General features: G+C 43.5%; 2 protein-coding genes across 2 annotated transcripts in view; one reads left to right on the top strand and one right to left on the bottom strand.

Annotated features, from left to right (window-relative positions):
- The window catches only part of LOC113887335, a 156695-nt gene that overhangs the window by 56386 nt on the left and 74057 nt on the right, over nt 1–26252 (bottom strand). The window lies entirely within an intron of this gene.
- Nucleotides 1–26252, top strand: part of LOC113887334 (fibrous sheath CABYR-binding protein-like) — a 52343-nt gene that overhangs the window by 14334 nt on the left and 11757 nt on the right. The window contains exons 2-4 of the mRNA XM_027534428.1: nt 2658–2737; nt 3213–3351; nt 3750–3875. Coding sequence (XP_027390229.1) covers nt 2666–2737; nt 3213–3351; nt 3750–3875 — 337 coding nt within the window. The 5' untranslated portion in view covers nt 2658–2665. The remainder of the gene's footprint in view (nt 1–2657; nt 2738–3212; nt 3352–3749; nt 3876–26252) is intronic.

The following is a 26252-nucleotide window of genomic DNA, read 5'->3' as shown; positions in this document are numbered from 1 at the left end:
TGTAGGACAGTAGCCTTTATCTAGAAAGTCATAAACAGTTCTGGAACTGTAAGAGAGGGAGGGAGAGGGCGGTGAGTGGGAGACAGGCACCCTGAGTGGATGTGAGAGACCCATTAGAAGGGGGTTGACGATTAAATTGAGGGGGGGGGGTTGGACTAGAGCAGATGTGGTGGACATGGGAAAAAGTAGTTGCATTAGACATTTTCAAAGTAAAATGGACAGAACTCAGCAAGAATGTTGACTTGAGGTGAAGAGACGGAATTGTAAACCTGGTTAAGACCAAGTTTCTGTGTACTGTCATAAGGGTACAAAGGTGTCTTAGGGAATCCTGGAAGTTGGCCAGGTCTGGGAAGAATTTCAAATAAGACTTTTATGTTTATGAGCTCAAGGTCTAGATGGATACAATAACCAGTATTTACATACTTAAAAGATCCTTTTCCTTTTTTAAATAAGTGAGAAGTATTGAGAAACAATTTATATACAATAGAAGTCAATGCTTTAAAGCATTACCGTTTGTCAAGTTTTGACATATGCATACCATTGTGTAAATGCTACCACAATAAAAATGTAGAAAATATCCCATTGGTTTGAAAATGCTCCCTTGGGCTATTTGCATTCAGACTCCTTCCTCCACTCCTATACCCTGCCCTGGCGACCACAGATATATTTCTCTGCCTATAGTTGTGCTTTTCCAGAAATCCATTGACATGAAATCATATAATACATAGCTTTCTGCGTCTCACATCTCTCATTGGCAAAGCTGAGATGCATCCTTGCTGTTACATGCATTAGTAGTTCTTTTTAAAATGACTGTGCAGTGTTCTTTTGTACAAGTAAGCTCTTTTGTTTTTCTTTCTTCTATATACCAGTTTTTGAAGAGTTGGGCTGTTTCTAGTTTTGGCTATTAGGAGTACATGAGTAGAATATTTGAGTAAAGGTCCTCATGTGAACATGTTTTCCTTTCTCTTGGGTAAAATTAAAACTCCTAGTAAGTACGAAAATTCCTGCTATAATAGAATAAGAAGAATGTGCTACTGGAGAAGAGTGCAGAAATAGCTACAGAAGGAATGAAAAGGCTAAGCCAAAGTGGAAACAACACCCAGCTGTGGATGTATCTGGTGGTGAAAGTGAAGTCCGATGCTAAAGGAACAATACTGTATAGGAACCAGAAGTATATTCAGAGAAACTAGTTACCAGTTCAGAGATTTAAATGTGCAGTGCACCAAGCAAAAAGTGGAAACAGAGGCATCGATTTATATACTTATTCCATGGAAGTGAGTAAAGCCATTGGGAGTATGACGGAAGAAGGAAAACCCAGACGCAGAGAAGGAAATGGTTCATCAGAGAACGTATAAAAATAGGTATTAAAAAAGTAATATCTATTTCTGTCATGACTGTCTTTCTGAGACACATTCTCCACTAAGGGTAACCTGGGACTACCTATCACCACAGGTTGTGGATGCATAAGAAAGACTGCACTGGGAGGAAAAAAATATAGCCTTCAAGCCCCTTTCTCATCCTCCAGAGACCCTGCGGTTCCAGGACTCTACCTCAATAGCAGGAAAACTGCAACCTGCACTGCACAGGCCCAACTCAGTGAGCATGCGCAGTGTGTGCGTGCGCATCCGTTGCTGCGCATGCGCCTTGGTGCGCATACGCCTTCATGAGCATTCTGTGAGGAGCGTTGGGCCTGAGACGGGTCTGTTTATTCAGTCCCGGTTCTTTCTCACTATTTGAGACTCACCAGGTGGGTTCACAGGTCTGTCCTGTCTGGCATTTAAGTGCGTGTGCATGTGAGGGGGAGCCAGTGAGTTTCGCGCGGGTTGGGCAGTGCGATCTAGGGCCGTTGAGGAGGAAGGCCCTCAAGGTAGTCATCTTTCTCCTCACAAGTATTGCGAGGCCATACTTCTTGCCTTGGGGGCAGGAGAGGAAGGGCAGTGGGCAGAGGAGGGCAGCGGGTAGGATGATGGTGGGGGGAGACTTGGGGGTGCTATTTGAGATATTTGGTTCATTGGGGCCCTGAAACTGACGACAGAGCACAGAATCTGGGGCCGGCAGTGGGACCTGGGCAGGGGGCGGGGTGGGCGATTAAGGAAAGGCCTAGAAACCGGACCGCAGTGGGGTTATGACTGTATCGCGGGTTTTGTGGTAAGGTGCCAAGAGAGAGTGGACCGGTTGCTCTGTATGCAGCCTCACCTCAGCCCCAGATACTGAGAAAATCGCCATAGTCAGGCTGTAAAGACTGAGCCTTTCTTCGTGTTCCAACTGAATTCCAAGGGAGTTGGGGAAAATAGGTCTGGTGAATAGGAGTGTGACATGAGCAATAGTCCTGAGCTTTTGAATTCCTAGCAGTATTTCACTAAAGATCTTCATGATGGAGAAGTCTGTTGTGAAATCAAACGTCCTCACAAAAATTCAGCCTTGTTGTGTACCTTAAGGTGATTTCTCTGCCAGCTTCGCAAAGACACAAATGGCTTTGCAAGCGACTGTATTTGGTGTAATTGAAATGCATGTACACTCATACTTAACCAGAGTTTTCTTTTGAAAGTATGTTCACATTAAAAAAAAAAAAAACAAGTCAACATAAGGTCATAAAAGTGATCAAATATAGCTGTACTCTTAAATACATTTTCTAAATCACAATATTCTGCTTTCAGGGAGAAATATGAGTGGGCAAGTGGCATCAACATTGGGACCTACAAAGCAAGATTGCTCCCAGGTGGATGAACCTGTGGTTGTCAGTAACCTTACCATTTGGTGTTTTCTATTAGCACAAGTTAATTTTTGAGAAAATGATGTTAAGTAGTACAGATGTGGTGATAAAGGTCTTCCATGCTTGTAAAGGGTGAGAATTTGTCATAGGAAGGAACATTGATCCAGATATATTATAGTCCGGCGTTGCCTGGATGATTATACTGTTAAATTCCCTGGAAATGTGCCCAGTGACTCCCTCCTCCTGCTCGTTAACAACAGGCTGCATACTTCCATCCCAACATAGATTTAAATAACTTCCAAAGTCATCCTGGGTAACTCTTATGGGAGCTAACTCTTCTCTGTGGGAAGAGTAACTTTATTAAAAGTAAGTACATAGAATTATGTTGGGAAAATGTTGTTAGTTTTACTTATGATCAGATATATCTATGTATTATGTATATTTATGCTATTACATGTATTAACAACAAAAGTTTTTATTTGCATGCACTCTCTACTAGGACCAGCAGCCCAGTGTTGAGCAGCCTCAACAAGAGGAACCGCCAGCTGAGATTCAGGATCTCACACCTAGAAAGGAAGAAGTACATGGAGAGGATCCAGTGAATCGTGATGAAGAAGAGGAGAAGGATCCCTTTGAAAGTGTATCTGTGTGTCATGCCTTAAGACATAACCAGTAAGAAGAGGAAAGGAAACATTAGAAAAGGACTTCAGACAGTTCCTAAAAAACTGAGGAGAGTATAGTTTGCGGGTCAGTGTGGTCGCTCAAATTTTCCCTTGTTTTCAAGACGAAGAGAAGGGGGCAACTAAGTTGTCTGAGGACAACCCTGGAAAAGGAAAATGGTAATAACATTCGGAAAATTCTGCTTTCCTTTTTCTCCAGCAAAACATTCCCAGAAGAATGCTCCTGAGGTTCTTATACATCATATTTTTAGCATACTAACCTAAGGCTTTTAATTCATAACACCGAGGGAATGAATATCATCATTCCCTTGTTTATATTGTATGCTTTACAGCTGAATTGATGCATTTTTTTAAAGATTCTGGCCTGGAAGCTGCTCTCCAGCAATTGGCTCTGGCAAAGACTGGGGGTGAAGGTGGAGATGGTCCTGATGTCAGGGAGGAGTTTGCATCAAATACAGAGCCTGTTGAAATGCCAGAAGCAGGTATGTCATCCATTCAGAAAGTAATTTATGTGGTTTCTGTTTTTCAGAATATTATATCTTTACTAATATACAGGGATCATTACTATTATTTTAATAATAGAGTTCACATATTCTTTGAAAGATAGTTCAGACCCCAGATGCCTGAATCCTGTCTGTTTCTTTATTTGAAAGACTTACAGACTTTCAAATAAAGAAACAGACAGGATCAAAGCCATATCGAATTGAAAATAGGGAACTGTTTTCTTCTCTTGAGTATAAGTACTTTAAGCAATAGCTAATAATTTTCAGGTTTTTTTATAATTTCTGCTTGTAGCAAATATGGAATGCATTTGTAATAAATATCAGTTTACATGAAATATGCTTAGGCATCCAAGTAGGTTCTAGTACCAGCTTTAGCATAATGTGTGTGATTCTGTGAAATCCCTTAACTTCTAAACTCAACTTTACTCATGTAAGTTGTGAATTCAGAACAGATACACGAAGATGCTGATCTTTCAATGCTAATTTCTGCATTCTCTGATTCTCTTTGATGGAATGCATACAAGAATACTCTGTTTTGTATGATGTATTTATCATAAAATGTCATCTTGAGTCAAATTATAACAGGGGAATTGAGATTTCATTTTCTGACGGGGGACACATGTACACCTGTGGCTGATTCATGTCAATGTATGGCAAAACCCACCAGAATATTGTAATTAGTCTCCAATTAAAATCAATTAATTAATTTTTTATAAAAGAAAATGAGCCAACATTCTGCTTGATGTATGTTAAGTTCTCTCAAATTCTGAATTCTCTAGCTCTTTAAAAAATAGTTGCATTTTAAATCCTTTCCCCAGGGAAGCATGAAACAACTGAATAATAAAACGGCCAAAGATAGTCTAGTTTCCTGTTTCTGTGGCTGATCAAGTTGAGAGAGTGCATTTAGTCAGTGATATTCAAGGCAGGTGTGAGTAAGATACATATGCTAAGCACACTACCTGCCCCCACGTTTGGTCTTTTTTTGGGGGGGGGAGGTTGCTTATTTTAATTGGAGGATGATTACTTTACAATACTATGAAGGTTTTGCCATATACCCCACTCTCACTCTTAAAGAACTAATAAAAATCTGAGCCTCATGATATAATCTTCTCTAACCATATCAAGTATGTTATTTTTCCTCTTTGATACATGAGTTTAAAAAGTTTTGAAGGCCAAAAATTGTAACTCTAGTTCTTCCCGCGAACTTGCTGACAATGAAGTGCATGGTTCTGATTTTAAAGGAGGAACTTCATAGTTAGGGAAGAATTTACTGTGTATTAGCCTTCTAAATATTTTAACTTTACATTTTTTTTCCATTCCATTTTAACAATTAGATGAAAATACAACTTCCAGACGACTTTCAAGTAACTACATAACATGATTAAAATGTTCTCATAGAAAAATCTTAGCCCTAAATATGTGTGGTATTTAAAAAGAAAAATACATAAATTACAAGGTACATAAATATAAAATCCTACATCCAACATAAAAGGTAAGAAAAAGAGCAACCGAATAAACCTAAGGGAAAAAGAAAAAGATACGTATTAAAAAACAGGTATGAAGTGTTAGGAAGAGGAAAATAAACTCAACTAATAAAGACAATGTGCTAGTTTACATAATTTTTAATATATATATATATATACATACACACACATTTTTCAATATTCTTTTCCGTTGTGGTTTATCACAGGAGACTGGACATTAGTTCCCTGTGCTATATAGTAGGACCTTGTTGTTTATCCATTCTGAATGTAATGGTTTGTATCTGCCAACCCCAAACTGCCAGTCCATTCCTCTAGGTTACATCATTGTGAAGCAAATGGACAAAGCCCAAGTACTCATAATTAGAAATATGAACAAGACACTAACAGTTAGTATATTACAGAATTAAAACAGTATAATCTGGAACTCAAATATTTTCAGAATATTGATGAAATGGCTAGTAGGGTAGAAAAACAAATATTATTTAACATACCCCACAGTAACTAAATAACTAAACATCACAAATACCATGGATGAACTTTTGAAATTGGTCCGTTTTCTCTCAAAAGCCATTATCATTTAGAAACAAAAAAATCTGCTTTTCCAGATTTTTTCTCTCTTCCTACTTGCTTTTCTCTCTCACTCATACTCCCTCTTGCTCTCCCTTTTCTTCTCTCCTTTTTTCTTTCTTTCCTTTTTTTTGGTGTGGCTGTGAGAAACAATCCTATTTCTGCTTCGCATTGTGATGTCCACATGTCACTAGTGATAGTAATGACTTAAAATTAGTGTCACCATATAATGTATTATACCAACTGGAATGCTTTCCAGGGTGAAAGGAAACATTTAGAATTACATGAGGGCCACAGGTAAAAAAGGGGACAAATGGTTAACCGACTTAAAACAACCATATCAGGGATAACGTAGAACAAATGAAAATGTCTAGTTTTCGACAGTAGAGAAGAAACAAATGTAATACTGGCCTTTTTATTTACTTAAGCAGTAACAGAGAAAACAACTGTTTAGCTATCCTATATTCGGAATATTATTTCAAACCAACGCATTTAAATGATACTTTTTTGGGATTTTTTGTTTCAGTTTTTGTGTATTTTGTTCTCCTTAGGGTGCTTTTTGTTGTTAGGTATTTTACTGAATGTGTACACAGTTTTGCCTTCTACTGAAAACTACCTTCTGATAGGTTCCGTTGATTTCATTTGTTCTGAACTCAGTGTCCTTCTTTTCTTGTATAACTAGGAAGAGTAGTGTGTTTTTAAAAATACTAGTAATGTGCCTGAAAAGTCTATAAAGTCTCTATAGAGGATTAACTGAAGGTAAGCCAAAGGTCGCCCTTAGTGTTCCTGTTTTAGTCCATTTTATAAAACTACAACTGCAGTGAACTTTGTATACCTCTCCTGTCATCAAAATAAAGTTCTGCTAAGTGACTTTTTTAATGTTTATATTATAGGTGAAGGGCAACCATTTGCTTGAAAGAAGATAAACTGAAACCATCTATGCTGTTCTTATGTTGTGTATTTGACTATTAAAGTTTGGTCAATAAAGTTTCATTTTCTACTTGCACATTTTTTGTTAAATTTATCCCCAGGTATTTAATATTATTGAAAATTCATGGTTTGTGATTTTTATTGTCTAGTTGAGGATGTATGTAGAGATAGAATGTCATATATAGATTTTCTGTCCAACAATTCCTCTAAATATGCATATTAATTCCACAAATTTAGATGTAGATTATTTTTGCTTTTCAAAATATACTATTATATTTGAATATCAACAGTTTCTACTGGCTTAAACCTTAAACCTGTCCTCATTTTGCAGCATTGAACAAACCTAGCCAGAATAGTCTTGACTAAAGCAGGGGATAAATGGCATTTTTCCCAATAGGAAATGAAAAATCTTCTCCATTTCAACCTGTTTACATTGCTTTTTGTAGATATACTTTATCAGAGTAAGTTCCATTCTATTCCTAGTTTGCTGTCTTGAATATCGATTAATTTTCATCAAACACTTATACTGCATCAATTGTGATGATCATAGAATTGTTTTCCCTCCATTTTTCTATTAATGTGGTGAATTGCATTGGTAACCTTATACATGTAAACCACCCTTGCACTTCTGGGTTAAAAAAATTGGGTCATAACATATTCTTTAGGTGTAATCTACATGTTCATGCATATACATACATATATATACCCACACATAAAAAATTCATAAAAGCCTTTGGTCTTCTCTTGAATAAATGGGTTTACAAAATGTGCCACCCAAATCTCATATGGTGTCACTGATGAAATCATTGACAGAGAAACATTTTTAAAAACTTAATATATTTGTATTGTCCTATAGAGAAATGGAATGCCAAAGCCATTGTTAAAGGTTGTAGGGAGACAGGAAAAGAACTGCTGTCAAATTGCATGGCAAATGGCACAGCATATCTTTCACACATTTCTGACTTGCCTTCCAAGGGTTTTGGGGTGCAGGGAGAGAACAGCCACAAACATCTTTTCTTCTCCATGACGTCCTCCATTGGCTTGATAGTCACCAGATGTCAGAAGCCCTCCAGTTGTCTGTGAGTGAGTGTCTGTGTGTGTGTGTGTATGTGTGAATCACTTAGTCGTGTCCGACCCTTGCGACCCCACGAACTGTAGCCCGCTAGATTCTCTGTCCATGGAATTCTCCAGGCAAGAATACTGGAGTGGATTGCCATTCCCTTCTCCAGAGGATCTTCCCAGCCCAGGGATCGAACCCTGGTCTCCTGCAGATTCTTCACCATTTGAGCTACAGAGAAGTCCTCCAGCTGTCTGATTCCTCCCTTATATCCTTATTATTAACATAATAACAAAACGCTTACATCTCTGAGCCCCCATATGCATCCTCATGCACCAAAAAAATATATTTCTGCAACAAAGGACCTATTCAGACTTCACTCTGCTTAGCGAATAACAGGGGATTATAAATAGCAGCTGTTGTGCCCTTACAGAGGTATGAAAATCCAGGTCCTACAGGTTTGAAAATGGGAGATTCAAATCTACCATGAAACTTAAATCCCAACTTACCAAAAAGTATGTGAAAAAGCCCCTAGGTCATGGAGCTGTCTGGCAAGATTAGATCCTAGCTAGAAGAAAAGGGAAAGGAATGAGGGGAACTTCCTGAGACAAAATGACTTCAGTCTTATCTGCTCTGTCTCCTTATTGGCTATGACATGACATAACTGGGCTTCCCTGGTGGCTCAGACGGTAAAGAATCCGCCTGCACTGCTGGAGACCTGGGTTTGATCCCTGTGTTGGGAAGATCTCCTGGAGGAGGCCACGGCAACCCACTCCAGTATTCTTGCCTGAAGAATCCCCATGGATAGAAGTGCCTGATGGACTACAGTCCATGGGGTCGCAAAGAGTCAGACACGACTGAGCGACTATGCACAGCACGTGACATAACTCAGAGTATCAGTACTGGCTCTGACACATACTGAGTGAAGGTGAGAAAGGTACTTACATCCTTTGGATCTGTTTCCCCATTTCTAAAGTGGAAATTACAAGTTTACAGTAAATATTTGTTATGGAGAATAAACAAGATAACGTGAAGTAGGCATTACGTTGCAAATGGATTTGCTTTATTCTACTCCATTTTTTCATTTAAACATTTACAATTACAATTCTCTCACAAGTGATACAGATTTTGAATTTCAAGTAGACTATAAGGTTAGCTTTTAAAATGAACTGGACTTCAGAAACATATTTTGTCTAAATAAATATATTGATTCAATAGCAGATTCAATAGCTGGTATCAGACATGGCATCCATCGTAAGGTTGGTTTGTTAATGAGGACTGACAAGGCTACCCTAAGTCATAATATGTAGTGAAAACTGTGCTCCTTGCTGTGTGTGATGAGAAAATAAGCCAGTTTTCTGGTCACACAACATCACACAACTCAACACCAGAGTCTGTCACGTAGTCAGGCAGCCAGTCCCTAAGTCACAGCACAGGAGCTACAGGGCCTCAGGGCACCACTGCAGTTGTTAGTTAGGCTTGTCACCTTCTACGGGCTTGGCCAGTAAGGAGACAATGAACCCGAATGGATTCAGATTCTACCTTACAGACAGTGCAGAAGCAATATGACCCTGGTGTCACTTGCCTTGTCCATAGTCCCGGGGTTTGACACTGAATTGGAAGGGCTCAGTAAAGGCACTACAGGTGGTGGGTCTCTGCCACGAAGGAGCCCGCAGTTGTGCCCTATGGCACTGAGAAGCTCTGTAGTCCACAGCTGTACTCTCAGCTGGGGCTAGGGAGACCATCCTATGTTCAACTGAAACCAGAGGTGGATGAGTAACAACTTTGTGTCACCTCCAGCTGGATGAGGAGGCAGGTGAGAAATGGCCTCATAGCAGCTCTTCATCAGGCTGCTTATCTCCCCTTGCTGCAAGAGCAATCAGGAGGTTCTCTGACAAGTTTCAAGCCAGCCTGCAGTTTAGCCTTGCCTACGTAGCCTAAGTGGGGATATGCAGGGGCACCAGGGCACCAAGACAGAGTCACACTCCTACAGTGTTTTTTGGAACAAGACACAAGGCTTTATGTATGATGCTACAAATATGACACCTATATACTGACTCCTACATGGAGGAGATCCTTTTCCTGTCACTCATTAAAAATATCCCTTCATTGAGTACACACACATTGATTACTAGCATGTCTCAGGACGTGTCCGCAATGCTTGAAATAACAAGACCAGTGATGTGAGGTGGATGATGGGAATATCACACTGGTGGGCCAGACAGACACATAAACAGAAAAGAAGTGCAAAGGAGAAACACAGGGAATGGACCTAAGGGAAAAGCAAAGCAAAACGGTGAGCAGGGTGGCCAAGAAGCAGGAGGAAAGCTAGAAGATAAGGTTCATTCTAAGAGGGAAAGAGGTTATATATAACACAGCTGTGCTTTGACCCAGGCTGTGGATGAGAGTCACAACCTCCCCTGCATCACTGCCCCTTTTGAGGGTGGTGTCTGGGAGTCTAGAGATTCTGAAGGGAGAGAAGGAAAATACATAGTGCAGGGGGTACGTGCACCCGCCCTGATAGAGATGCAGGTGCAGCTTGTTAGAGTTACCAGGTGGGGATCAGCGGAGTTGGATTCGGTGACTCAAGAAGAAATGTGCAAATGAATGTAAAGGAGAAAGCACATGGAGAGGGGGTAAACAGCTCCAACTCCCATTTCTGTACCACGGTAGGTGCTCCATATTACTGTCGTGAGAAGGCTTCCTGGTCTGAGCTCTGGGAGGGAGTGATGAGCATTCTAAGAACCCATCATCACCTAAGCAGGGGGCACTGAGTGTGTGAAGACTTAAGTCTCAGCCTTTACCACTGACAGACACAGAAAGCTTCTTCGCCCTGCTGAGAGTGGGGCTCTGGAAGCTTAGGGAAGCTCACAGGTAAGGTGGAGGTGGTGGTGGTTGTTCAGTCGCTCAGTCGTGTCCAACTATTTACTACCCATGGCATGCAGCATGCCAGGCTCCTCTGTCCTACACTATCTCCCTGAGTTTGATCAAATTAATGTCCATTCGGTTGGTGATGCTATCTTATCATCTCACCTTCTGTCGCCCCCTTCTCCTCCTGCCTACAATCTTTTTGCATCAGGGTCCTTTTCAATGAGTCAGCTATTCGCATCTGGTGACCAAAGTATTTCAGCTTCGGCATCAGTCCTTCCAGTGAATATTCAGAGTTCATTTCCTTTAGGATTGGCGGGTTTGTTCTCCTTGCTGTCCAAGGGATTCTCAAGGCTCATCTCTAGCACCACAATTCAAAAGCATCAATTCTTTGGCACTCAGCCTTCTTAATGACCCAACTCACACATCTGTACATCACTACTGGAAAAACCATAGTTTTGACTCTACAGACCTTTGTCAGCAAAGTGAAGGCTCTGCTTTTTAATATGGTGTCTAGGTTTGTCATCGTCTTCCCTGGGGGCTCAGCAGTAAAGAATCTGTCTGTTATGCAGCACACTTAGGAGATACGGGTTCAATCCCTGGGTTAGGAAGATCCCCTGGTGAAGGGCATGGCAACCCACTCAAGTATGCTCATGTGGAGAATCCCCTGGACAGAGAAGCCTGGTGGGCCTCTGTCCATGGGGTCGTAAAGAGCCAGACACTACTGAAGTGCCTGAGAATTCATGTAAGCTAGGTTTGTCATAGCTTTTCTTCCAAGGAGCAAGCGTCTTTTAATTTCATGGCTGCAATCACCATTTGCAGTGACTTTCGAGCCAAGAAAATGAAATGTGTCACTGCTTCCACTTCAGTTCAGTTCAGACGCTCAGCCATGTCCGACCCTTTGTAACCCCTTGAACCGAAGCACTCCAGGCCTCCTGTCCATCACCAACTCCCGGAGTTCACCCAAACTCATGTCCATTGAGTCGGTGATGCCATCCAACAATCTCATCCTCAGTCATCCCCTTGTCCTGCCCTCAATTTTTGCCAGCATTAAGGTCTTTTCAAATGAGTCAGTTCTTCACATCAGGTGGCCAAAGTATTGGAGTTTCAGCTTCAACATCAGCCCTTCCAATGAACACCCAGGACTGATCTCCTTTAGGATGGACTGCTTCCACTTATCCCCCTTCTATTTGCCATGAAGTGATAGGACCAGATGCCATGATCTTAGTGTTTTAATAGTTGAGTTTTAAGCCAGTTTTTTCACTCTCCTCTTTCACCCGTATCCAATGGTTCTTTAGTCACTCTTCACTTTCTGCCATTAGACTGGTATCATCTGTGTATCTAAGCTTGTCAAGATTTCTCCCAGCAATCTTCATTCCAGCTTTTGAGTCATCGAGTCCAGCGTTTTGCATGATGTACTCTGCGTATAAGTTAAATAAGCAGCATGACAATATACAGCCTTTCCGTTCTCCTTCCCCAACTATGAAGCAGTCATTTGTTTCAACTCTGGTTCTAACGGGTGTTTCTTGGCCCCCATACAGGTTTCTGAGGAGACAGGTCGAGTAGTCTGGCACTGCCCTCTGTTTAAGAATTTTCTCTATTTGTTGTGATCCACTCAGTCAGAGGTCTTAGCGTAGTCAATGACACAGAGGTAGATGTTTTAGAGAAAGCAGATGCATTAGACATTTACGAAGTAATATGGACAGAACTCAGCAAGAATTTGGACTTGAGGTAAGGGAGAGGGAATCGTAAACATGGTTAAGACCAAGTTTCCTGTCATAAAGTACAAAACTGTCATGGTGAATTCTGGAAGTTGTCCAGGTCTGGGAAGAATTCCACATTAGATTTTTATGTTTTTGAGCTCATGGTCTATATGGATACAATAACCAGTATTTAAATACTTAAAATTTCCTTTTCCTTTAAAAAAAGTGTTGTGGTATAATTTATATACAATAAAAGCCAACACTTAAACGTATTACCATTTGTAGATGTTTGACAAATGTATACCGTGGTGTAAATGTTACCACAATCAAAACGTAGAAAACGTCTCAATGTTCAAAAATGCTCCCTTGGGGTATTTGCCGTCCGACTCCTTCCTCCACTCCTGTACCCTGGCAACCACAGATACATTTCTGTGCCAACAGTTGTGCCGTTTCCAGAAATCCAATGACATGAAATCATACAATATGTAGCCTTCTGTGTCTGGTTTCTCTCATTTGCACAGTTGAGACACATCCTTGCTGTTACATGCATTAGTTACTTTTATTTTTTATTATCGTGTAGGATTCCTTTGTACAGGTATACTCTTTTGTTTTTCTTTCATCTGTATACCAGTTGTTGAATAACTGGGTTGTTTCTACATTTGGCTCTTAGGAATACACGTGTGGAATATTTGAGTGCAGCCCACTGTGTGAGCATGTTTTCATTTCTCTTGGGAAAACTGCCAAGAGTAGAATTGCTGGGTCATATAAGGCTTCCCAGGTGGTGCTAGTGGTAAAGAACCCATCTGCCAATTCGGAGACTCAGGTTCAATCCCTTGCTCTGGAAGATCCCCTGGAGTAGGAAATAGCAACCCGCTCCAGTATTCTTGCCTAGAAAATTCCATGAAGAGGGCTCCTGGCAGGTTACAGTCCATGGGGCCCCAGAGAGGTAAACACGACTGAGCGACTGAACACACACACACATACATGGTAATTTGTGTATCTTAGAATCTAAACTGTGTTCTCTGTAGACCACATACACATGGATGTTTTTTTAACTGTTCTCGCAGTGTCTGCCTTTTGGTTGGATTGTTTTATCTATTTACATTTAATGTTGATACAGACTTACATCTGCCAATGTATATTTCTGTCTCATGTCATTTTGTTCTATGGTCCTCATTTTACTGCTTTCTTTTCCATCCAATGGATATTTTCTAATGTAGCATTTTAAACCCTTTACTGATTTTCCACTATTTTTAAGTTGTTTCCTTAGCTGTATGCCACTATAAACATCTTACTTTATCACAATCAGCTTGAAATTTACACAAATGCTAATGAGATACAGAAACATTACTCCTATATTGCTCTATTCAGGTTTCCCTCTTTTCCTCATATTGTCACATATATCATAAATCTATAAAGGGTAAGCCCATTAATACATTCTTATTATTATTACATTATATATAACGTTATGTGATGAAAAGCTGATATACGGCAGGATATCAGGTATCTATAACTTCTGTTATATTCACCCTCTTTGTCATGATTTCTGATACTTTGCATGTGTTTGTATGGATTTGACACCATCCAGGTTTGTTTCCTTACCTAATACAACTTTGATACAAACCACCTCCTTTGTGCTGCTACTGCAAATATATTACATTCCATATGTTCTTGGCCCAACGATAATTGGGCTTCTCTGGTGGCTCAGACAGTAAAGAATGTGCCTGCAATATAGGAGACGTGGGTTCAATCCCTTGGTCAGGAAGATCCCTGGAGAAGGGAATGGCTAACCTCTCCGGTATTCTTGCCTGGAGAATCCCATGGACAGAGGAGCCTGGCAGGCTACAGTCATGGGGTTGCCAAGAGTCAGACATGACTGAGCAACTACTGCTTTCACAACAATAAATTATGTGATATTGTTTTAGACAGTTGCTTTTTCAATACAGGAAGAAAGGAGGGAAATATGTGTCCATAAAGAATTGTTCTTCATATAATTACCTTTACTGTGCTCTTTGCTTTTTTACATGGATTCAGATTAACATCTGAATTCACTTATTATAGCATGAAGAACTTCCTTTAGTTTTTCTTGTAAGCCAGTTCTACCAACACATTCCCTAAATTTTTTTTTTTTAATTTGGGAATACCTTTGCTTTCATTTTTTTTCTTAAACCACTTTATTGTGGTATGTGTGACATGTAAAAAGCTGTGTACTCACCCGTGAAATCATCACCAGCTTCAATATACAAAACTCAACTGTATTTCCATACTAGTGGTGAATACTCCTAATAAGTAAGAAAATTCCAGTTACAATATAAAAAGAACTTAGGAATTAGTTTAACCAAGGAGGTGTAAGATTTGTACACTGAAAATGACAAAACCAGTTGAATGAAATTAATGAAAATTTAAGTAAATTGTTGCTGAATATCAATGGGCACTAGAGTTTCCCCTAGAAATTTGCTGTCATTGTACACACATCTCTGAGCATGTGGGAATATTTCCTTAAGGCACATTCACAGCAGGGAGACCGCTGGATCAAAGACTTCCTTGGCTAAACACACATCTGTGGAGTACCTACTATGTGAATGTGCCTGACGCTGTTCTAAACGCCAAGGAGGCATCACAGAATAGGACTGACACTTTTCCCTCTTTCATGAAGGCAAATGCTGCTGAGGATAAGGGCAGGATGGAATGTAAATTCTGATGGGTGCTGCCACAGACCCCTGCAAAGGTGTTTCACCAGTTCACAGTGGCCTCAGTGGGGCAGGGGAGTGAATGTGCCTTTACTGGCATCTGGGTACCATTTGTAGGGTGGGAGGTCTTGGCAGGAGGCTGGACACCTTGTGTCCAGTTCCTTAGAAGAGCCTCAAGTACACAACTAGGATTGATCCACGTAGGGATTTCAGGGAACGTGAATACCCTAGGTGTCCATACCCTTGGTTGTGACATCACAAAGTGTATTTGTCAAAGAATGGGAAGTATCTGACCCATCGGTGGCTGGGCTAGAGGTGTGGCTGAAACTGAGGCAGCCACAACTTGAGGCCCTCTCCCTTCGTGGAGGGAGGGCCTGCCCCAAGGATGAGAAGAACAGGACCCCCAGGGGTCTCACAGTCTATCAGGGAGGCAGGCACATTGCTTCAGGCAGCACATATTCATCGAGGCTTTTCCTGGCTCTCTGTGGTGGATACAAGTGGCCAGCCCACAGAAATCCCTGTGCTGGACTTACTGTCCCCAAAGGGGAAGGTGTAGGGGTAGGAGGCACCCAGTAAACCCTCCTCATAACAACCCAGGACATTCTACAGTGTGTTAGAAGGGGGTGGTGCTGTGATCAGATACATGTAAGTCCTGTAAGGGACTGGTACTGTGGGCAGCAAGGGGGAAAGCTGCAAGTCTCAGTATTGAACAGAGCAACCAGGGTGGGCTTTATTGAGGAGCTGATATTGAACAAAGACTTGAAGGGGGAAAGAAGTCAGCACAGCAGACATCTGGGGTCAGGATATGGCAGAAGAGGGAACAGTGGGGATAAATGCAGGGGGCAGATACTGCCAGGAGGCCAGGGCAGCTGGGAGCAGGGAGTGAGAGTTGAACAGAAGGCGGGGACTAGATACCGAGGCACTGGGTAAGAGTCTGCTCTGTCGGCGAACCAACGGGGACAAGCAGGGGTCATAGGTGCTGATGGACATGCCTGTGCCAGGCCTGTGAGGGAGGCATAGGCAGGACAGGGGGAAAGAGCAGAGACAGCTGAGGTGGGGCAAGCAAGGAGTGAGGAGGATGCACGAGGGGCAGCTCCGAGTGAGGCTGACGGCCTCCCCTGGACTCAACACGCCTTTCCTACCTGTACTGGTGTCCCCGACTCCATAGACGCCTGTGCTCCAAGCACAGTGTCAGAGACTCCACTAGCAGCCTGATGTCATTCAACTGTCCATCGTCTGGACACATAGTTGCGGGACCTACATTGCCACTTGGTCCTTGGGAAACGTTAAGTGACCTGAATTGTGCTCTTAGGATCTTGACCCCAGTTCCACTGTGAGGCTACAACTGTGGCTGATGGGGCAACAGAATGACCCACACGTGTGTAATGAACCTTGCAGCCTCTTTGATCAGGAGTTTCCAGAATTAGGGGTCATAGGAAACATGTACTCCAATCCCCACCCCCAAAGGGATGAGAATCTGATTCCACAGATGTCCTGCTTACTCCATTCTCCTGTGTTGTTATTAACACAAAAGTAACTAGTCCACAAAGAGCTACACTTTATTGACTGAGAATTTACCTTGAGTCCCGGTCCTTCATTCATTGAGGAAGTAGTTCTAAGCAGGGACCAGATGCTATGTCTCCTCCGACTGTGGCTGGATTGGTTAGGGATGATCGGAACTGTCCCCTGTAAGCAGATGACTGCCACGTGCTGTGTGAGAAAAGCGATGGCAGGATTTAAATTATAGAACTCGGGGAACACAGAAGAGAGCATCTGACCCCTGCCATATGTCCAGGGGTGGGATGTGGTGTGGGTCTGTAGTCAGGACACATTCTCGGAGGGACGGGGAGATTTCTTGAGGTGGCACTTTGACCTTCCACAGTTTACACACACACGAGCAGAAGGCACAGACCTGGACACAGGTGATGCCAGACAGACTTTCATTCCCAGTTGTCTCCAGAGCACCATGGCAGCTGGGTCGTGTCCAGCGTTGTCTTGCAGCCACTAAAAACCCTTCCTGTGCTTTGGCGTGCCTCCCGATTCCTTATACCTGATAAATAGACTGAGACTGCTGGAGACATAACTGGGGTGGGGGCTGGTTGCAAAGCCTCTCTGATATGGCAGAGTGCCTCCCCACAGGGGAAGTTAAAGTCCTGCTTGGTGTTGCCTCTGGAGCAACCCTTTCCTACCAGCGGACTCCAGTTTCTTGGCTGCAAGGCAGCTCCTCCTAAGGCGCACACACAAAGGGGCTTAGAACCTTTCAGGGTGGCTTTGCCCTACTGGGTACCTGCGTTTCACAAGCGGACAGGAGATTGAGACACTGATGGCTCTCCTCTCATGGAACAACATCTGCATCTCGGTAACTGAAATACAAGCCACCCGTCTTGATGTGACTGCAGAGAAGACTGGCTTTGCACTCAAGAGAAACTAGGGCGTGACTCCCAGATCCAGCTTTTACTGCATCAGCCACCTAAGCTCTTTCAGCTTGCTTACTTGTCTGTGAGAAGGCTGGGGTTCATCCATACCCCTCTGGGTCTGAGGGGAATAAAACCCCACATACCTGGCTCCCACAAGCTCCATAAGTAGGCTCCAGGTTCGTCATTTACACTGACCCCCCTGGTACGGACACATCAGTGGGGAGGGAGGCATGCCAGAGCCCCTGAGAGTCTACTCCATCCTCTGGCTGGGGTGGGGGTTGGGGTGGGCTGGTGGAACTGGTGCCATGTCCAACCATTTAATTGGCTTTACATACTACAGGCACACACTTCATTTCATATTTAGGTGTGTTCTGCTCAGAGGAATTGTAGTGAAGGAAGTCAGTCATCACAGTTGAATCTGTAGCAAGTAGAAGCAGCAGTGGGGTCGCTCCCTCGACTGGCCATCACAGGAACTGGCAGTTTCTGCCATGGGTTGATGGCACCAGGTAGAGACACCTGAGGAGTTGCAAGAAGGTGCTGTGACATTCCCTAGGAGGGTCCCCATACTGAGCTGGCAGCTCATCCTTGCCTCCCTGATGACCACAGGGACTAGTAAATCAAACCCCCGCATAGGGAGGATGTGTCAATATACTTCATCTTGTCCTAACAGGAACTCAACACTATAGAGTGAAAAATAGTGAAAATCTCATCAACATACAGTGCATGGGTAGCGCAGCTCAAGTCTTGTTCCATGTACTGGGTCACAGACACCATAAAGTGACATTTTGAAATTTCCATGCTTCGGCTTATCCCTCCTCACTGTGAAGCAGGTGGTCACCCTGGATCCCTTTATGCTTCCAATACTGTGACCAAATTCAAAAGGCCATATTCAAAGACAACAACGGGCCCATATACAGCAAGAGGAGAGATTTTCTGTCTGTATCCTATTCTTAGCAAGGAAGCCTTTCGCAGACAAACTCTGCCATCAGATTGCGTTTCTCATCAGCTCATCGTGCAGTGGGGATTCATAGTGAAATCTCCACCACCTTCCATTTGGTAAAAATATCAAAACTGTTAACTGTGACTTTTCTCCCAGGTACTCCCCAGGAAAAATGGAAACTGATCTACACAGCCTGGCAGCTGAACCTAAGAAGGAATCAGGCAGATGAAGAGGGAGGAAGGGCATGTAAGATGGAGGCATAGGCAGGAGTGAGATTGTGAAATCGGTGGGTGGGGAGGGGGAGAGAGGGGGCGGAGGGGGGTGGCTAGGATAGGAGTGTGAGCACACCGGGCATCTGATGAACAGAAAGAGGTCTGGGTGGTTGGAATATCAAGTGGGGCATGGAGCAGAAGGAGGGTGTCTGGTGAAGATCGGGCATTTGGGGGCAGACAAGAGCTGCTGTGCCTAGTCCAGGAGGCTGGACAGTGTCCTAAGAGCAGCAGGCAGCCTGTGCAGAGTTTTGAGCAGGGGTGTCATGTCCAGATTGCACTGAAGAAAGCTTCCCTTCCTCAGGCAGCAGGACAGACCATGTGTTGGAAAGCATCAGGATTGCTGGTGCTTGTCAAGGAGAGGAGACGAGGGTGACCTGGCCTAAGGAACTCACTGTGCTGATAGAGAGAAGGAACAGGATCTTACTTAGACTTAGGAGGCCAAGAGGTGAGGGTTGATGATTGAGAGTGTGGTGAGACAGTGGTAGCAGGCAAGGATGGCTTTAAGCATCTCTGGCCTAAGCAGCTGGGGACAAGGCTGCCTTGCACTGAGTCAGGGGACAGTAAAGGAGGTGCAGCTGTGTGGGGAGCGGGGGTTGGGGGGTGATGGGTGCAGTTTGGACATGTTGAATATTCCTGCCTGGGGGAATCAAACACTTACTATCAGAACGACTTGCGGGGAGCTGACCTAACTTCTCTGTGCCCCATGATGCCTCATCTGTGATGGGGAATGAGGCTAAGAATTAAGAAAAGACTAATTTTCCTGTTTCATTGCTTTAGTCTAGGAGAATGTTCTCCTTTTACAAACAAGTGCTGTCTACTGTCAGGCATTCCGTCGGTATAATGGGAATGTATCTGCTTATCCATATATCCGCTTGGTTTTACATACTGCTTGTGTAATTTTCACCATGTGGTATGTATTGTCAAACGTAAAGAGAAATAAACTCAAAGGAACAAGTGTTCTTGGCACATGCATGCAGAACGGCAGTCCATCAGCCTGTCTCTCAGAGAAAACAGCCCCCTTTAGAACCTCCTGTAGCTCCTCACCTCCTCCAAGGGGTGGGTTAGAGGCCTGTGGGACCCAGTGTGTCTTTCACTTCTCTTCCCTTGAAGGCATCTCCGGTTGTCCCAGAAGTTGCCTAGCACTTGTTGAGTGCAGTCTCCCTGCAGCCCTGTCAGTTGTCTAGGGGAGTCTGTAGTCAGGAAGAGAGTGCTGAGCCTGAAGTGTGGATCTGGAAACCATCCACCTGTGGTGCCGAGCTGGGAGGTGATGAAGCCAGCAAATACCTAGATTTAAATCAAGGTCCCACCACTTATTCCTTCTGTGACAGTGGGCAAGTTACTTACAGTCTGAGTGACTTAGTTTCCTGAATTGAAGAGGAATGATGATCCTATTCTGCGATAATGACTCATTTTGCTGCCTTCATTTAGATTACCAAAAAAAAAAAAAAACCTTTTGAGAACTATACATTGATGTTCAAGTGTCGATTACTTCCAGAGTAAAAACGGAAACTGTCAACGAAGATATGAAAAGATCTCAACCTCACTCATCGTGAAGAAAAATGCAAATCAGAGCCCCAATTAGGTTTCTTGTCATAGCGGTCAGAATGGTCATCATCGGAAAGCTACGCACAATAAATGTTGGAGTGGGATGTGGAGAAAAGGGAATCCTCCTATACTGTTTGTGAGAATGAAAGCTGATACAGCCACTATGGAGAACAGTATGGAGATTTCCTTTAAAACTGGGAATAAAACTACCACGTGCTGTGCTGTGCTTAGTTGCTCAGCTGTGTCCGTCTCTTTGCAACCCCATGGACTGTAGCCCGTCAGTCTACTCTGCCCATGGGGATTCCCCAGGCAAGAATACCGAGGTGGGTTGTCATGCCCTCCTCCAGGGGATCTTCCCAACCCAGGGACTGAAGCCGGTCTCCCGCAGTGCAGGCGGATCCATTATTGTCTGAGCCACTAGGGAAGCCCATAAATACTGGAGTGGCTAGCCTATCCCTTCTCCAGGGGGTCTTCCCGACTCAGGCTTTGAACTGGGTTCTCCCACATTGCACTTGGATTCTCTACCAGCTGAGCTACCACAGAAGCCCATAAAACTTTCATATGACCCAGAAATCACACTCTTGGGCATATGCCCTGAGAAAACTATAATTCAGAAAGACACATGTACCCAAAAGTTCCTTGAACCAGTATCTACAATATCCATGACATGGAAGAAACATAGATGTCTGTCAATGAATGGATAAAGATGTTGTGGTACATGTATGTATACAATCAGTTATAAAAGGGAACGAATTTGAGTCATTTCTAGTGAATTGGATGAAGCTAGAGCCTGTTATACAGAGTGAAATACATCAGAAAGAGAAAAACAAATATCCTACATCAACACACATATGTGAAATTTAGAAAAATGGCACTGATGAACCTATTTGCAGGGCAAGATTAGAGTCTCAGTCATGGACAAGAGAATTATGGACACAGCAGGCAAGGAGAGGATGGATTGAATGGAGAGTATAGCACTGAAATATACAGATTACCATGTGTAAAATAGATAGCTAGTGGCAAGCTTCTGTATAGCACAGGAAGCTTAGTTTGGTGCTCTGTAATGACCTAGAGGGGTGGGGTTCGGGGGTGGAAGAGAAGTTCAAGAGGAAGGGGATATATGTGTACACTTATAGCTGATTCACCCTTGTCCTACAGCAAAAATTAGCACAACATTTAAAGCAATCATAATCCAATTTTAAAAGGTGAGGGGTCTTGGAACCTCTCTGCCTTTATACTTATCTACTGGGACCGGCATGAAAGATGCTCATATTTACCATGCTGACAAAGTTCAACTTCACCTGAACTGTTAAGAAAAGCCACAGTAAAGAAATCTCTGCAGACTTTCATGTCCCCAAAATGACTTAATGCAAAGCAACCACCCTTCCCCGTCTGAATTCGGTAAGACTCATCCAAAGTATCCAGTGACTCCTGGGTTTACCTACCACAAGGTCAAGTACAGACCTTCCTCCTTGTCATTAAAGGGCAGACACAGACCATCCAACTCCTTCTTTTCTGTCTCATAACTAGAAACGGTGATTCAAAGTCAGTTCTCCTGAAACTAGCTAGTCACAAAAATAATCATTTTCCTCTTCTGTCAACGGATTTCCCCCTAAATGTTTTCCCCCCTGCAAAGGTCCCCACTGTCACTTCTCCTACTACTCTCTGTGGAATGAAGTACAGTGCAAAACCACCTTGCTGGCAGTCTGATCATCAGGTCTGTGTGCTCTCCCAATTGCAAATCGGTAGAAATACAGCCAGTGTCTCTAATAGTTGCTTTTTTACTCTTTCCTAGTGTGTTACTAGTAACAATTGGTAGAAAAACATGCAAGTAACAGGAGCTGCTCCTCACGTGGACGGGCAACAACACAAATTACCCAGGCAATCAGGGAGAAGCCCCCGCCTTCTGATCCCAAGAGCCGACCATCACCAGCTGTCATCTGTGCGGAAGGAAACTTCCTGCGACTCTGGCAAGGATGGTCCCTCCTAGCCTCCAAGCTACTGGGAGAGGACCTCCGGGCATGTGGTCGAGAGGACCCGGCACTAACTCCTCTTCTCCGAATCCCCCCCCGCCCTACTGCCATGGTCCCCGTGGAGGAACCTACTTGTCTTCAGGTCATTCCAGGCTCCCCCTCAATCTCACTACAACCCAGGGAATACGCAGGAAGGTTCTTCTATAAGGAAGGGAGGGTAAATGTCCCATCATTGTGACGTCAAAACCAGGCCCGCCAACTCCTCACCCCTGAAGGGGCGGGTAGGCTCTGTAGGACGCTGGAGGACTCCTCTCGGTGGTCTGCTGCTGCTGCTGCTAAGTCGCTTCAGTTGTGTCTGACTCTGTGAGACCCCATAAACGGCAGCCCACCAGGCTCTCCCGTCCCCAGGATTCTCCAGGCAAGAACACTGGAGTGGGTTGCCATTTCCTTCTCCAATCCAGGAAAGTGAAAAGTGAAAGTGAAGTCGCTCAGTCGTGCCCGACTCTTCACGACCCAATGGACTGCAGCCTACCAGGCTCCTCCATCCATGGGATTTTCCAGGCAAGAGTACTGGAGTGGGGTGCCATTTCCTTCTTGGTGGTCTTTAACCTTCTATTCCACACACACTAAGGATGGGAGGCCGACCGCCGCCCACTCCCGGCTTCTTGCACGGGCGGAGGATGGGAGGCACTGCACTGGCGTCCTGCTGTTGAGAACCTGATCCTGAGAAGGAATGTGTGAGAGCGAGGGGTAGAGAGAGGGAACAGACACACAGAGGAAGACATCTATCTCTTTAGGACCACCAACCAGGTGTGCCTTAGTGTCACAGGAGCAGAATCCTCTTTAGCCAAGTGGGATCCGTGTTTTTCTCAGAACATTTTCCCAGATGCCCCACAACTTCAGTATCAGATGGACCCATGGACGGCAGCAACCCCAGGCTTCCCTGTCCATTATCAACTCATGGATCCTACTCAAAACTCATGTCCCATCCCCGTCGGTGACTCCATCCAACCATCTCATCCTCTGTTGTCCCCTTGCTCCTCCTGCCTTCCAATCTTTCCCAGCGTCAGGGTCTTTTCCAATGAGCTGCTTCTTCTCATCAGGTGGCCCAAAGTATTGCAGTTTCAGTTTCAGCATCAGTCCCTTCCAATGAATATTCGGACTGATTTGCTCTAGAATGGACTGGCTGGATCTCCCTGCAGTCCAAGGGCCTCTCAAGAGTCTTTTCCAACACCACAGCTCAAAACGCATCAATTCTTCGGCACTCAGCTTTTCTTTATAGTCCCACCTCTCACATCCATACATGACTACTGGAAAAACCAAAGCTTTGACTAGACGCTCCCTTTTTTTGGTAAAGTATGTCTCTCTGCTTTTTAATATGCGGTCTAAGTTAGTCATAGCTTTCTTTTCTTCCGAGGAGAAAAGCGTCTTTTAATTTCATGGCTACAGTCAACATCTGCAGTGATTTTCAAGTCCAAAAAATAAAGTCTCTCACTGTTTCCATTGTCTCCGTCTCCATCTATTTGCCATGAGTGATGGGACCGGATCCATGATCGTAGTTTTTCTGATGTTGAGTTTTAAGCCAACTTTTTTCACTCTCTTCTTTTAACTTTCATCAAGAGGCTCTTTAGTTTCTTTAGTCTTTTCATTTCTGCCATAAGGGGGTGTATTTTTTCACTCTCCTCCTTTCAAGTTCATCAAGGTGCTCTTTAGTTCTTCTTCAATTTCTGACCACAGGGTGGTGTCCATCTTCATATCCGAGGTTATTGATATTTTCTCCCAGCACTCTTGATTCCAGCTTGTGGTTCATGCAACTAGGCATTTCACATGATGTACTCTGCATATAAGTTACATAAGCAGGGTGACAATATATAGCCTTGATGTACTTGAGAACCCCATGAACAGTATGGACAGGTCTGTATGTGACTTATTTCTCTTTCCTCTCTGTGGATCGCCATTTAAACTTCTGATATCGAAACATCCTATGGACATCAGGCGATGACCAGATAACTGGGCTCAAATCGGTGTTCACCAGGTTCAGAAGTAGGCTCTTTCCTTGGCAACCAGCTTCCTCCACACACCTCCTGTCCCACGTCACAAAATGAGACAAAATAATGAAGTATTTTCCAGGGGAAATGCATTTCCCATATAGAAATCATCACAGGTGTTCTTTCTCAGAGTGTGTGAGTTAGACCTTGATGGTGAACATAGGAATAAGTACATACTTGTAATAGGCTCCTTGAGTCCTGCCTTGGTGTGCAATGCTTTTGGAAAACCTTTTATCTCCTGAATCGACCAGTAGCAGTGTATAGTAATTTAAAAATGAAAGCATCTTTGGTTGTCTGGTTTCCTGGGCTACAGCTGATCCTGGGCAGTAGACCTCTGCTGAGGTCAGAAATTTGGACATATGATTAGTTAGGGGTTTCCATTTGTATTTTGATTGTTGTGATTAGTCCCTAAGTCATGGTCGCATTCTTTGTTGATCCCACGGACTGTACCAGCAGGCTTCTTCTTCTCTGTCCATGGGATTCCCCAGGCCAGAATATGGAGTGGGTTTCCATTTCCTTTTGTCAGGGGATCTTCATGACCCAGGGATCAAACCCCAGTCTCCTGCATTAGCAGGTGGATTCTTTAACCATGAGCCACCAGGGAAGCCCTTGTATTTCCAATACCATTGCCTTATATTTGACACACCTCTATTGAGTGTATTACATGCATCTATGCGCCTGTTGTTAGGGTTTTGCTTTGCTTGGTTTTGTTTTTTTGTCAGAAACAGAAAAGTGAAGTGGCATTGCTTGCTTAAGTCTCTCAGGGAACCAGCAACAGTAAAAATGTATTTAAAAAAAAAAAAAAGTATTTCCATATCTTAAGGAGATGAATTTCCACAACTCCCTATAGGGGGGTTTAGTCTCCTACCTAGAACGTACTGACATTGAATGAACTCTTTCATGAGTGGTCACTTTAGGAAAGAGGTGGTCCTACTCTTTTTAAGTGATTATTGGCTACATTTAAAATTATGCTTGAGATTGTATGAAATAGGTAAGTAAAACTACAGATCCCAGTGATTCATTTTCTTTACCCTGCATGTGGATGCAATACAAACTCAGTGTAAACCATCCAGTTTGGGTAGAGCCAACATGCCCTGCCGGACATTTTGTTTATAAAGTAGACAGACTGGATGTGCTAACAGGAAATGTATACTTTGTTCAGCAGATCATTTATCTAATAAAGGAGGACCTAGAGCCAAGGGAATGTGTAACGGGGTGATTGTGAGCTAAAATAGGTGACAAACACTGAGAGAGTGGTATTATGAACAGTGCAGAAAACCTTCACATTTCAACCCACACAGATGAAAAATGGTTCAGGACCACTACCAAGCAGTGTGACCTCGAGTAAGATGCTCACCCTCTCTGATCCTCGGTTCCCATGTCTGCAAATGGGGACAATAATATTATATGTTATCCACCCCCAGGCGAAGCCCATTCCTGACCTCTCTGATCCCGCCTCCACTGGCTTCTGAGGCAAGGTTCTCAATCACACTTGTGTCACCACGGTGTGAGCTCCTTGAGGACCCTCTTGCTGCCTGAAACGTTCTTGTGCCCACAGTCTGGAAAGGCACTGGTCTGGGAGTTTGGTGCCCCACAGGTGCTCAGAACACGTTCACCATCTTATCAGTGACGATAAGGTGAGGTACACAGAGCCGTGCAGCTGTTGATACATTGTCAAATTGTTTGCTGCAAAACACATACCGAAGAAAGTGGCTAGATCAAACCTCTTTGCTCAATTTTCATAGGCCAGGGCTGTGTCTGTCTTTTATTCCCACCTTGTCCAGAACCTATTGTACCAGAGTAACACTCGCCTTTCCCCTTCCTAGTGCATCACCATTCAAGCAGCTGTTTCTCAACTGAAT

The sequence above is a fragment of the Bos indicus x Bos taurus genome, chromosome X (genome assembly GCF_003369695.1).
Source record: "Bos indicus x Bos taurus breed Angus x Brahman F1 hybrid chromosome X, Bos_hybrid_MaternalHap_v2.0, whole genome shotgun sequence".
Taxonomy (NCBI): domain Eukaryota; kingdom Metazoa; phylum Chordata; class Mammalia; order Artiodactyla; family Bovidae; genus Bos; species Bos indicus x Bos taurus.
This window is presented reverse-complemented; position numbering and strand designations above follow the sequence as displayed.